This window comes from Haliotis asinina, chromosome 10 (assembly GCF_037392515.1).
Source record: "Haliotis asinina isolate JCU_RB_2024 chromosome 10, JCU_Hal_asi_v2, whole genome shotgun sequence".
In the NCBI taxonomy this organism is placed as follows: Eukaryota; Metazoa; Mollusca; class Gastropoda; order Lepetellida; family Haliotidae; genus Haliotis; species Haliotis asinina.
In genome coordinates, this window is record NC_090289.1 from 44,174,768 (window position 1) to 44,187,744 (window position 12,977).

General features: G+C 38.2%; 1 protein-coding gene across 1 annotated transcript; it reads left to right on the top strand.

Annotated features, from left to right (window-relative positions):
* The first annotated feature begins 10,631 nt into the window (after window positions 1–10,631).
* On the top strand, window positions 10,632–12,525 carry LOC137297641 (protein HEXIM1-like). The gene has a single exon (XM_067829535.1). The coding sequence runs from the start codon at window positions 10,741–10,743 to the stop codon at window positions 11,599–11,601; it is 861 nt and encodes a 286-aa protein (XP_067685636.1). The 5' UTR covers window positions 10,632–10,740; the 3' UTR covers window positions 11,602–12,525.
* The last annotated feature ends 452 nt before the right edge of the window (window positions 12,526–12,977 follow it).

Genomic DNA, 12,977 nt, shown 5'->3' on the forward strand with positions numbered 1-12,977 from the left:
ACCATAAATGACAACATACAGCAATGAAAATATCAACTTGAAGTCTAACGTTGTTGATCACTTAACCCCCTGGATGCCGAGTTTTTTCTCAGGCGCACATTTTCATAAGGTTTGAAAAGTGAACGTTGTGCGAGATTTGCGCTCGCGTGGTCCTGGATCTGCGTACGGCCATAAAATTGCACAGAAATGTAGAATATTTAATTTCCTATCCGTTGGTATAAATATAAGTGCGGCTACCTCAGGGGTTTGAGAAACAGACACTGCTAAAGGTTGTCCAAAACTTTTGTGTGTGTTCAAAAACAGTAAATTTCTCAGTTTTTTTATCGTGCACCAATAAAAGCACTCTGTTACCATTTATTTAATTTGGCGTCTTTACGGAAAGTGTGAGCGAAAAAAAATACAGCTTGATATCTGAACGACATAAGTGTATATGAAATGGATGTATGTGCTAATGCATAACGTCATACTCAAAAAAATAAAAAATGACCCGCAATAAATGTCAAAAATCGATTTTCTTCTATGACGTCAAACGTCGACAGAGAGGTCATGCACATATAAAGATAAGGGGGCATAACTCCGCTATGGTTTAGATTAGGTAAATACAACTCAGATCACATGGAGAGAATTTGCCGTGGATACGGACAGTATATTTTCGTGATTTTTTGTTCACATCGAACCAAACGATTCCAATACAAAGTTCCCCAATGTGAGAGGATACCTTTTGGTAATTTCAAAATTTGTAATAAAAGATGCCAGTGTACTACATCAAAAAGCAGGTAAGAGCGATTTGGATGTCCCTATCCGACACAGAATTTAGTTCTTAGATTCCCATATTCTCCTCTTTGTGTGGATGTATTTTTATTAATTTTGCATCATTATTAACGGAGTAGCAGCCACATTTTCAAATGTAATGAAATAACCGAAAATAATGCGACATTTTAGTTGACGTCACGGCATGTTTTGTGCACTTTGTGACGTCGGAAAAAGACGACTGCTGATTAGTATATATATTAGTTGCTGATTAGTATATATATCCAACCTAATTTCCACTCAATGTGTAAAAGATCTCGGCTTCTGTGTCAGAATTCAACACTTTTAGCGAAAAAAATATAAAATGAGTGGTTTTACCACTGAAATGGTGTCCTGAATATATCAACAATTACACGTTTTTACAACATATCTTATCGTGAGCAACACGCGCACCTGTCTAGCATCAATTTAGCGTAAATGAAAATTTCACACCTGAATATTCACTGAATGTTCATTTAGAAAATATACTTTTCTTCTTATGATTATGAAATTATTTCACTTCATAAGTATGCAAAGAAAGGTACGAAGAGATCGCTTTTTCAGTACAGAAGTATTAGAATATGGACGTAAGGCTTGTCCAAATTAAGACACGACCTAGTTTATACATTTTTAACAATTTGCCTATAAATATTGTTTGAGTTAGATATTCTGCCATCAGATATATTTTAATCGAATTAGAATTGACGTTATTTTCGAAAAAAATCATAATGAATCATAAAACGTTTTTGACAAACTCTCACCTGGTCAATCAATATTCATATTTGTTTTGTCTATAAAAACGACACAAACCAAAACAATGAACAAGACAATTCCTTTAAATATGTGTGCCTCTATATTTCATGAAATGTACAAATCATTTTCATTAATATTATCAGTTTTGCATATAAGTTGGAATTAAATCGCTGTTTATTAACCTGTTCATATGAAACTGCAATATTTGTCCTAACGATTGAATATTATATATCACCGGAACTAAAGTACATGTTGCAGTAATGGCTACGTGTGATCTTCTAACACGTGTGTAGAGGCTTGAAATGTGGTATAGTACACTTACTGAGTCAATTTCCCATGTAAATATTATTCAAACAATCAGAAGCTTTCAAAGAATAAAAAACGCATGCCTTATATCCATATATGATATGATGTTGAACATGGATATATGTAGATACTGAAATCAGTTTCATGAAATAATACCTGAACGATAAGCAAAATATACATGACAATACTGAAAGTGAAATCGGAATGGTATGGGCATTGTGTTTACTCTTGTTCAACCGACCTTCACCCCAAAGAAATTGCCTAATATGTGCAACAATGTTGACGTGTGACATCACTACCGATGACCGATTTCTTTCAAAATGGCGGCTTCGCTGACAAGGGTACACAGGATTTTGCGAAGACTTTTTCCTTCATTCAAGGATGTTTTGTACATAAATGTGAGATGTAAGTAATCAGAATTATTCTGACTATCTGTGTATTGTTATATGTTTTTATCGTTTACATTGTAAATGACGGAAGAAGCCAGACATGAGGATAAGTACCGTTGTCGTTCTGCGTGATTTTGCGTCAGTCATGGCGTCACGCTGCACTAAAAGTTTGACATTTTCTTATGAATTATCAAATGATTGCATTGTATCTCTATTTAGTTTGCTATTTCTTGCTACGATGCTGTTCCCTTGAGTATTCTAAGCGTATTGAGCCATTGTAAGCAATCATTACACGGCTGGATGTTGGAAATTTTCCTAAAATGCTACACAGTGTAAAATCGCATTTTTTCTTTGTTTACATTTCAAACAAGCGCTGTGTTTCGAGCACAGCGTTCGTTTTCATACCATGTATCTTTCGTTTCGTTTTATCAAGACAGTTGGTATTGGTGACAAAGACCATTTGTAATTTGATTCTAAGATGTGTGGGGAATGCAATGATGCATTTGTCACAGCCGAATATGAAACATACGTGATGTAATTGGCGTTTCAATACCGGCCTTCTCGAAACGTGATTTTGTAAACACTATTCAATATGGCGGAAAGCGCACTTCGGCGTTCGTGTAAGTGAATTTTCGTAAACATCCCAACCGATTCTGGGTTCATCGGCGACGTTTCAGAATTATCATTACTGGTTACATGAAAACTTGATATCAGTGATCATTACTATAGTATTTTTGAAATTCAATACTCCCAGCAATTGTCCGATTTTCACATTTCAAAACATACAGCAAATAACGCTTTGAATCGCGATTTTGTATAGTGTGAAAAATGGCGACATTTACGATGAAGCCTATTTTGAAAGGCAATTCTAAGCATTTTAGCTTGGTCTGAGATAATAGTAGATGGTATCACGAAAAAGGGAATTTTCCGCACAATTCAAAACTGTGAAGTATATATATGTGCGTGGTATATTTAGAATTTTATTTGACTTCAAAGTGAGGGGTGAAGAGGAGGGACATATATGTCCCTGTGGCATCCAGGGGGAGTGGCGGCTCGTAGTATGAGCAAAGGTCAAGGTCGAATGTCGTCACTCTCAATAGTGACGTCATCTGTGTTGTTCTATGACGTGTCTATATTTGCAAAATGTGTGTCAGTGACCTCCGTCTTTTTGTTGTTGGCAGTAAATGCTTCTAAACCGATGCTGCTGTTTTTATTCTTATTGTATTAAAAATTCTATACATTTTAGCTATAATAACGGTAACGCTACTTTTCAGGGCATTATCATTTGCATGAAAGACCTCGGGCTTCTGCAAATAATAATGCCCTGAAAAATAGCGTTACCCTTATAACAGTGGCCCGCTCATTTCTGATAACGTGCGGGCGTTTTAATGATAATTCTATCCATTTTAGCTATAATCAATCATCAAATTTCTATAATTCAAAACAACAAAATGCGAGTTTTTTTCTGGTGTCCCCCGCCGTGATATTACTGGAATATTGCTAAAAGCGGCGTAAAACTAATCTCACACAGTTTAATAAAACAACACTCCTCTAAGGTCTCCTTTAAGGTCGCATGCATAACGATTAGAAAGACCTATGAAGGCCGTCACAAATGTTTCATACATTGGGTGCATATAGTTCAGATAGCATATAGAACTGGAACGGACACATGTACGTACAGACGCTGCTGAATACATTGTCCCCAGTGCTACGTTGCGGCTGGGGACAGCAACAGTACACACTATAAATGTACGTGTTGCGAATAACAAACTAACTGTTAATGACGTCAAATAGGATTTTATGAGACATCATTCCACCAAACTGTCTACGTCGGTGGATTTCAGGAGCCTACATTGTTCTACATTTCGTCTGAAAATCAGATCAGAAAATACATGTTGATATATTCTGAACAAAAGTGAATTGCTCTTGTCGAATTTTTAATGTTCAAATAATTTGAAGGAAACATTACATCATACAATTTAAAAGTCAAAGTCAACATAACTTCCGGTTGGTGTGTAAATATTGTCTCAGACTGAAAGCAAAATGCATTACGAATAAGCGGAGTCAACGGAGAACGGAGACGATTAGTGAATTCCGGCTATAACGGGTCTGTCGATATATCTATCTATAACTTTTTGAGAGCCTGTGGCTGCTAACGTTACAATATTTGCCTTAATTTCTGAGGACAGGTATACCTCTGGAATGCATCTATTCCCAAACACAAACATTGTGTATGAAATCTATTGTGTGATCTTCTCTCCTCCCAATCCCCCCCACCCCACCCACCCAACCCCCCCCCCCCAACCCCCCCCCCCAACCCCCCCCCCCCCCCCCCCCCCCCAACCCCCCTTCTCTCTCTCTCTCGTAAACAAGAAATACTATTTGACAAACATACATTTACGTCTGTATTACTTATTGGTTCGGTGTGAAGTCTGTGTACTTGAATGCTGGTGGAGCGGCTGTGTCGAGAGAAAAATGCATGTAGCTTATAAACCAGAATTACGCACAAGAGCGGGCATTCATTCATATACTTCTGTGAACCGTGGTACAACATAACAGCCTGTGTTGACAGACAAAACCATGACTGTCACAATCGTTGTGACGTGGCTGAGCCTTAACGAATGTATGCAAAACACACACACCAAGTGCCGCCATATGTTTTACCCATACGATTGGAACCCATGCGTGTGTGCGTGCGTACGTGAGTAAATGTGTGCGTAAGTGTGAATCTATGTTTTGAAACATACTATACGGAATCTCACGCTTGTGTGCAGCAAGTACAAGTAGAAACTAACCTCTCTCTCTCTCTCTCTCTCTCTCTCTCTCTTTCTCTCTCTCTCTCATACTGGTGTCCCTATATCTACCTCGATCGCGTCAGTGATATGGACTGGATAAAGTCCCAATGAACTCTAAATCTACAATATAATATATGTCTCCTTGTTGTTTGAACAATGCATATGAACAATGGGTTCAAACGTAACTGCTGTCGCATGTCCCTATGTTCTCACCCGTGACCACACGGCACAGCTGTTCAAGTTCGAAGTACACCTTCAAACAAGTGTGTATGTTGCCCGCGCCACGCCTATTCCATGTATAAGCCGTTTCACAATTTGTGGCTTACAGTTATGTGGCACAGTGTTCTAAATATAGATTGATGGCGTGTAATGAAAATATACAACAGTGATAGATGGGATTTAAAGACGAGAGAGAATGTTAGTGATGTAAAGCTTTTGATGAGAATGAGCGGTAGGCGTATTAGTTGCCAGTTTAAGCAAGGGACAATCTAAACAAATCAGAAATTAGTCAGGAGGAATAGTTTTCGTCAGCATGGGGATCTGTCATGAAACATTGAATATGATATACTATCTTCAACATTATTATTGTCAGTGAAACTTTGAAAACAGTAATACTATAATGGATGTAAGACGATGTTTTGTGAATATTTCTTGTCATTCATTTAGGTGGCAATTAATTCTTTTATTTTATGGGCATCTTACATGCTCATATCGGTGTGAAAAAGAGAAATAAACTATAACCAGTACTTCCTCGTTATAGTGCGGTTTAGTCAATGCCAGTCACCAAACCAGATGGAACACATTTAACTTTAAATAATCCATATAGACGTTAAAACTAACATGTTTTAAACTAGTTCATCAAACAATGCATATAATAAATACCGTAACATTGCGTTATAACAGGACATTTGTTGGCGGGAAGTAGGTCGTGTTTCGTCAGTACACATTCAGAGAACGCTGGCCATAAATAAACACCCATTAAAACCATGTTCATGACAACATGTTAAACAGTTTCAACCAAAATGCTGCTCAGCTTTTCAACATTGTATAAGCATTTAGCTTTCATAAACTTGGGTATGTACAAGGTATGCTGGAAAAAACAAAGGGCGCCTCGCGTCGCTGTTAACAATACAGATCCGATAAGATCTGTACTTATCTTGCTTGTACACCAGTTTAAGGTTGACGACACGCTGGGTGGAGATATAATAAGGAATGATCCGACTCAGTGTCAAGAATTTTTGTGCAAATACTGCCGAAAATAGCAATATTTCTAATTTGTCAGCTTACTAACCATGAGTTACCGGTGGCAGGGAAAGTAGGCACTTCAGTTGTTGGTATATATGCACGGACCTAAAAAAGACAGATTATTTAGGTCTGTGGCTTAAACACGAAGAATATATTTCGTTCACAACACATGCTTCAAGTTATATATTTGAAATACACTAACATATATATGTTTCGGTTAAGAAGTTATAACGGGCGAGTAATGGCATATGAAAGTACTTTTTCTCTCTCCGTTTCTTTGGAAAACAAGGGTACGTACTTTATATATACGGACCCCGAGATGTGCTATTGTGTGCGTGAAGAGATGCGATAGATAAAATACTCAACTATGGAGAAATCGAACAAGATGGTAGGAGGAAAAGAAGTAGAAGGAGTGAGTGAGTGAGTTTGGTTTTACGCCACTTTTAGCAATATTCCAGCTATATCACGGAGGGGGACACCAGAAAATGGGCCTTACACATTGTACCCATGTGGGGAATCGAACCCGGGTCTTCGGCGTGACGAGCGAACGCTTTAACCACTAGGCTACCCCACCGCCCCAGAAGTAAAAGGAGGGTGTAAAGGGAGAAGACGTACTGGTAGAAGATACTACATAGAGAAATGCAGGAACAAACCGTGAAACGCAGAGCAGAGAATTTAAGAGGAAGAGACGTGTGTGTGTGTGTGTGTGTGTGTGTGTGTGTGTGTGTGTGTGTGTGTGTGTGTGTGTGTGAAGGAAACGAAGTAGAGAAGACGGAATAGTAGAGGGAGAAGATACTTCATAGAGGAAATATATGTCATTGGGTGGATGTAGAGAAAAGGAAGAAAGTAGAGGAAGGGAAAGATGTGTAGGGTGATGTAGATAGAGATGTAGTTTGGCTCAGAGCAACAATGAGAAATAGAGGAAGAGGGGGAGTAGTAGAGCCTACTGGGGAAGATATTAGAGAAAGGAGAAGAGGGAGAGTAGCAGATTAAGGACGAAGAGGAAAAGTAGGGAAAGAAAATGTAAAGTAAAGGAGAAGGGTGAGGGAATAGAGGTGTGGGGAGGGTAACCGATAAAGAGAAGGGGTAGAAGACATTAGAGAGGGGGAGATGAAGAAGTAGAGGGGGAGACTTGAAAGAAGAAAGATGGGATGAAGAAGTGTTATTACTGCGTTTTTCATATTTGGAATACTCCTACTGTGATTATTAGGTGATACGTTGTGTTTACACGTAGACAGTGTTCAGTATGACGGAATATTTGTTTTAATGATGTTCAGCGAGTTGCATTTCATTTTAAAACAGCACACCAGAAAAGAAAAACAAAAAACAAAAAAAAACGGATAAAAACAAACACTAATAAATGTGTGATGCAGAATGAGTGTCAAAACTAATGGTCTTCGGTGATGTATAGCCCTCTTAGTGGTGAACACTGTGGGAGTGTTTCAAGACATACATACATACATACATACATACATACATACATACATACATACATACATCATCACAATAATAATAATAATAATTTATTCATCACGCGATGTAGGCTGTGTGCACTTTCTGCATTACCGTGCGCACAGTGAATGAGTTTTAATGCACAATGTACATGTAATGTACACAGGACATAAAGATGGCTAACGTTTAAACAGTAGATAATCAGGTGAGGCCATCGGTGCAGTGCACGCATAGCATATATTAAAACATATCTAAGGGATACAAATACAGTTTATGTGCAACAATTACATCTCACTTCAAACACAATAACAAAATGAAACGTGTTTTTTTTTGTTTCATTTAAAGCGTTTTTTTTCAAAAAAGTGACCAGGACAAATTTGTGAACAAATATATAGTTGTAGTTGCCTGCGTTTGTGGATGGTGGTGGGTTGAGGCTTAACCTGAAGAAAAAGGGTCAATTAGGGTTGATCTTATTGTAAACCATTTTCCAGACTTCCTTCTATACGACACATGAAGACATAACATCGATTTTAGGTGGCGCTTTCAGCATCACCCTGTGCGGAGTTTCAGGGAAAAAAAGAATCAACCCGAACAAGTCACGAATCACACTTGGTGTAAATTGCACGGTATATCTACGAATGAAAAGTTACCCTTGAACTACACTGCACATATATAATTGCTGTCATATTTCTGATGTACCAAGTCATTGTTTGGTGCAGGACAACAAGCATACAAAGAAAGTCTAATACACTTACAGAATCAAAATGTCGACCATATGTAAACATGGCGACTGCTGGGCACATGCTACAAGTCCTTGTGGAACACAGAGGGGTCCGGTGCGTCACTTACTCTGTGGGTAATGTCAATATCAAAGCAATAAAATGTTCTAACCTTGTATTGTTTGAGATCATTGTGGATTAAATATACGATGCTAAGGACGAATAGATTTTCCGCTTGTAAGGGAGGTAATCGCAGTGTATGTAAAGAATATTGATAACAGCTGCATCGCAAGTAATCGCACACCTACTTCCAACACCGTGCGTTAGCAGACAAAGTAATTTATCGTCGTGAATTTGCAGTTGTTATGCAGTGTCAGCAATGTTACATATACAATATACATGAAAGAAACACAGGTCTTCGTAAAAAGGTTAACGTTAAGATAAACGTATCATTTGATTAATTTTACAGCAGCTTCGGTTCGTAAGTCAAAGTTCTGATTTGAACATGATAGCAAGCGCACAGATTAACCTAACCAAATTTATTCAGATGCGTATACCGAATTTACGTCATCTATAACACGAAATTGAATATTTTCTGATGTTGAAAGAGGAATTAGCTATAGCTTGCTGGCTGTAACGCTTGAGTCAATAAATAATTCAGAGATAATCTTGACTTAGGGACCGTTCATAATTTATGGCAAGGAGTGATGATGATTTTTATGGAGAACCATGTACGCTGTGATTGATCCCACCCCCGCCCGAAACCTGTGCACAAACGTATGTGACGTCGTCTAGCTTGCCATACACGAAATCAATAACATCTCCGAAACGCGCTTCCTATGATTGTTTGTTACATGCACCAGTGCCTGTGTAAAAACTTGGTGACCCAGTTAAAATCACTATCTCCAACCCCCTAACCACCCCCACCCCTTCAAACTCACAAACAGCCAAAAATAATTAACGGTACCTTATCGGTCGTAATTTAATACACCAACATTACGTTATCTATAAATTCTTGAACTTCTGACACAATCCTGTCTATATCAATTTTATCAATGTCTTTGTAACTATATCCCTCTTATTATGTGTAAAACCGTTATTCAAGTCCTACAAAAATAATGCTGACTATGAATATCAGTGACCGGACAGATTTAATTTGTAACTTTCAAGCTAAGTTGAACTGGTATAAAATATACACACCAGACCCTCTACGAGTATTCCGCTCTTTTCGACGACAGAAAACATGCAGTTGACTGCATAAAATGTATAATGACGTGAAGAAAACATTCAGCTTTATTGGGCACAACATCGGAATTGCGACAAAAAGCCTCACCTACGTGGTGTCAGAATCGGGGTAATTTATCATGTGTCATAGACTGAAATACACTAAATGCATAAACAACTTGCACTTATACATCCAAACGTATCCATAGATTTGAGTTGCTGGAATATTTGTTGAAGTCCATGCTAGTAAAAGTAGTTACCACACTTTATTTCTATAACTGTCTCAAAATAAGTCACATTTCAGCATTTAAAGAGAGTAATAACACAGTAAAAGTTCGTGCCTATAAAAGCAAATTTAGGCACTCAACCATAATGAAAACTACACCACATTTAAAAATATCAATAACACAAGTACAAAAAGATAATATACAAACACATGCATATATTTTGTTCTGATTTGTTGTAATTGTAACAAAGGTAACTGCTGTTCACAGCCTAGCTGGTAAAATATCAGGGTGCTTTATATCGTACCGTACATGGGTGAAGAAGTTTTATTCATCAGATGCATGACATTTGTATCCTGGGCATTTCCAGGGTTAGATTTCTACGTTTAATACTTTCCCCTGATGACTGCAACCATTTCTACCTACCAGTAACAAGTTTGGAGTTACTTCCCTTGAACCAGGTGTCCTCAATGTCGTAGGAATATTTCAATCGATTCGGTGAAAAATCCTAAACACATATGAAATTGGACATATTCGTGCAAAATGTCGATGGTATAAGATGACTAACACGTTTTGTGAAGTACTAGTATCATTAAAAGGCTAATCACACAATGGATCTACCATCATACGCCCATAACTATATGAACATTTCCCGTCAAGGAACTACTTTGCCTCGCGGAAGGTAACGCGTCTGCACAGCTATAAAAGCGGTAAGCATTCTTCAACATTATCAGTCAGCAAGCCGCTGGCAGTGAGGTTTGTCAGGTTAGAATGCTACAGTTGCCAACTTCATTTTACCGTATTGTATTTGTCAAAATAGTTTTCGAAGTCGATTCAAGTGCGTATGATGGAAGTGGAATTTTCAACGGTTGATGTTGAATCTAAGAAGATTCATTGCGAAAATTCTACTGTTGTCACGATGTCGAAAGACGATGAAGATGTGCTGAGCGGTACATCGGATGGCGATGTTGAAAATAAACAGCCGGAGGGAGGGAGCGAGTCTGACACCCAACAAAACTCGTTAGGTCAGAGAAAGAAACCACGGAGAAGGGGGAGGCATAAAGGCGGTAGACATCATCGTAAGTGGAAACCTTACAACAAGCTGACCTGGTCTGAACGGAAAGAATTAGAAGAGCGCGAGACCATTCGGGCGACGATGAAACGCGAAGAAGCGTTCGCGTCAGGACATCCCGTTGCTCCGTACAACACCACACAGTTCCTTATTGACGATCATATCCAAAGTGAAGTGTCTGGAAAAGAAAATGATGTCAATTGCCTTGGATCTGGACGGAATGGAAAGGATGGTTCTTTTGGTAGTGGTGAAAGTTCCGAGGAGATGTGTGGCAGTGGTGACGAAGATGACATGTTTCTTGCTAAAGAATTCTCAGAGACTTATGACAACATACACGCCGAACGATTGCAGATGATGTCAAAAGAAGAACTAATCAAGGACTATCTTGACATGGAGAGGAAAGTTGAGAAGTTAGAACGTTTAGCTAAAGACATTGATCAACATAACCCAAAAGGCGTCACTCGCGATGGGTCGACGGGGGATAGGGACAGTTCTGATGGCCAGTCACTGAGCAGCAGTGGAGAAGAGCCAATCGATGTCGTCAGTGTCAAAAAGATAGAGGAAGAAATAAAGAGCCTGAAAGATGAGAACAACCATCTGAAAGCTGAAATTGGAAGATTGAAGAAGACATAAGCCTACTAAGTAGTGATGTGTTCTGTGTTAGGTCAGTTATGTTTACATCAGTCATAAAATCTGCACCACTGGCATTGAACAGGTGACCGAATTCAGCACCTTGGGACTGGCTCATTATTACCAGAGGGGTAGCAGGTAGTAATTGCCAACCCATGCCTGTGAACGGTAAACTTTATTGTTGCATTTACCAGTCCCTCATATCACCAGGTTTATTTTGTATAACATAATATGTGTAGAATTTACTAGTTTGATAAGTCCTTACAAACTACTGCCAGTTGTAGTTTTGTTCTAAAAGAGACATAGTTGAACTGTTGTTAAACTGACCAAAGCTCCGATATGTGTGCTCTTGCGTTCATGTCAATGGGCCGAAAAATGCAGACTCTCCGATACAGAATACACAAGTGTTCTATACGATTGACACTGAATGCGAGATTGCGTCCGACGTGATGTATATGAACCGTTCTTCTTGTCCGATGAATATTGATTGACATCTCGAATTTGCGAAGCAGTGAAACGGTTGTCAGACTTAAGCTTTTAACCTGTTAAGTAACGAAAAGGGAAAGAAGTGATTGTGCAAATGTGCAGCAAATGTAATTAAAACATTGTATGAGCATGTGTTGCTTCATGCGCTTTGTGCGCCCATTTAAAGTTCATTTCATAATGATCATCCATATTAGGGCATTTTTTTCAAGAATTTCTAGAATAAAATGATTAACAGCGGTCTCTATTTGTTGAAATGATATATTCATATTTTTATACAATTTTTATTTCGACGTTTGTGGATCATTTTGCCACAGTCTTTCCTTTTTCTACAAAATTTGGAGAAAAAAAATCTAAAAAAAAATGTTTTATCTTGTGAAGCCCAGTGCTTATTCCTGTTTTAAGACAAGATGTTATGACGAATAAAATCATTGAAATACCGAATGATAAAGACGTTTGTGATTTTCACAACTGTCCGAATTATATTTGTGAAGTGTTCGGAATGGTGAACATGTTATTACTACATTTAAGGAAAAGATCAGCAGAATTAGATTATGTCCTTTTCCAATATTTGATATGTTCAGAATATTGTGTGTGATGCATATTTCTGGTGCGCCCCTGCCAAGAGAGATTGCTGGAATACTGCAACTGACAGTGTCAAACCAAACTTAAAGTAAATAATGTATTGTACATTCACAGTGTTGTCATAAAGTACTGTGTGTAAGCTGTATGCTTTTTATCATTAAGTGCATCGTATTACTGTTAGTGTACATTACCGAAATGTACTGGTTCTAGAGTTTTTCATGATGGAGGTCCCCTGCGGAGTTATTTCATAAGGTATATCTAACCGAAGATGTTAAAACATGACATTTTGCTGTTATTCTATTTTTTTTCAA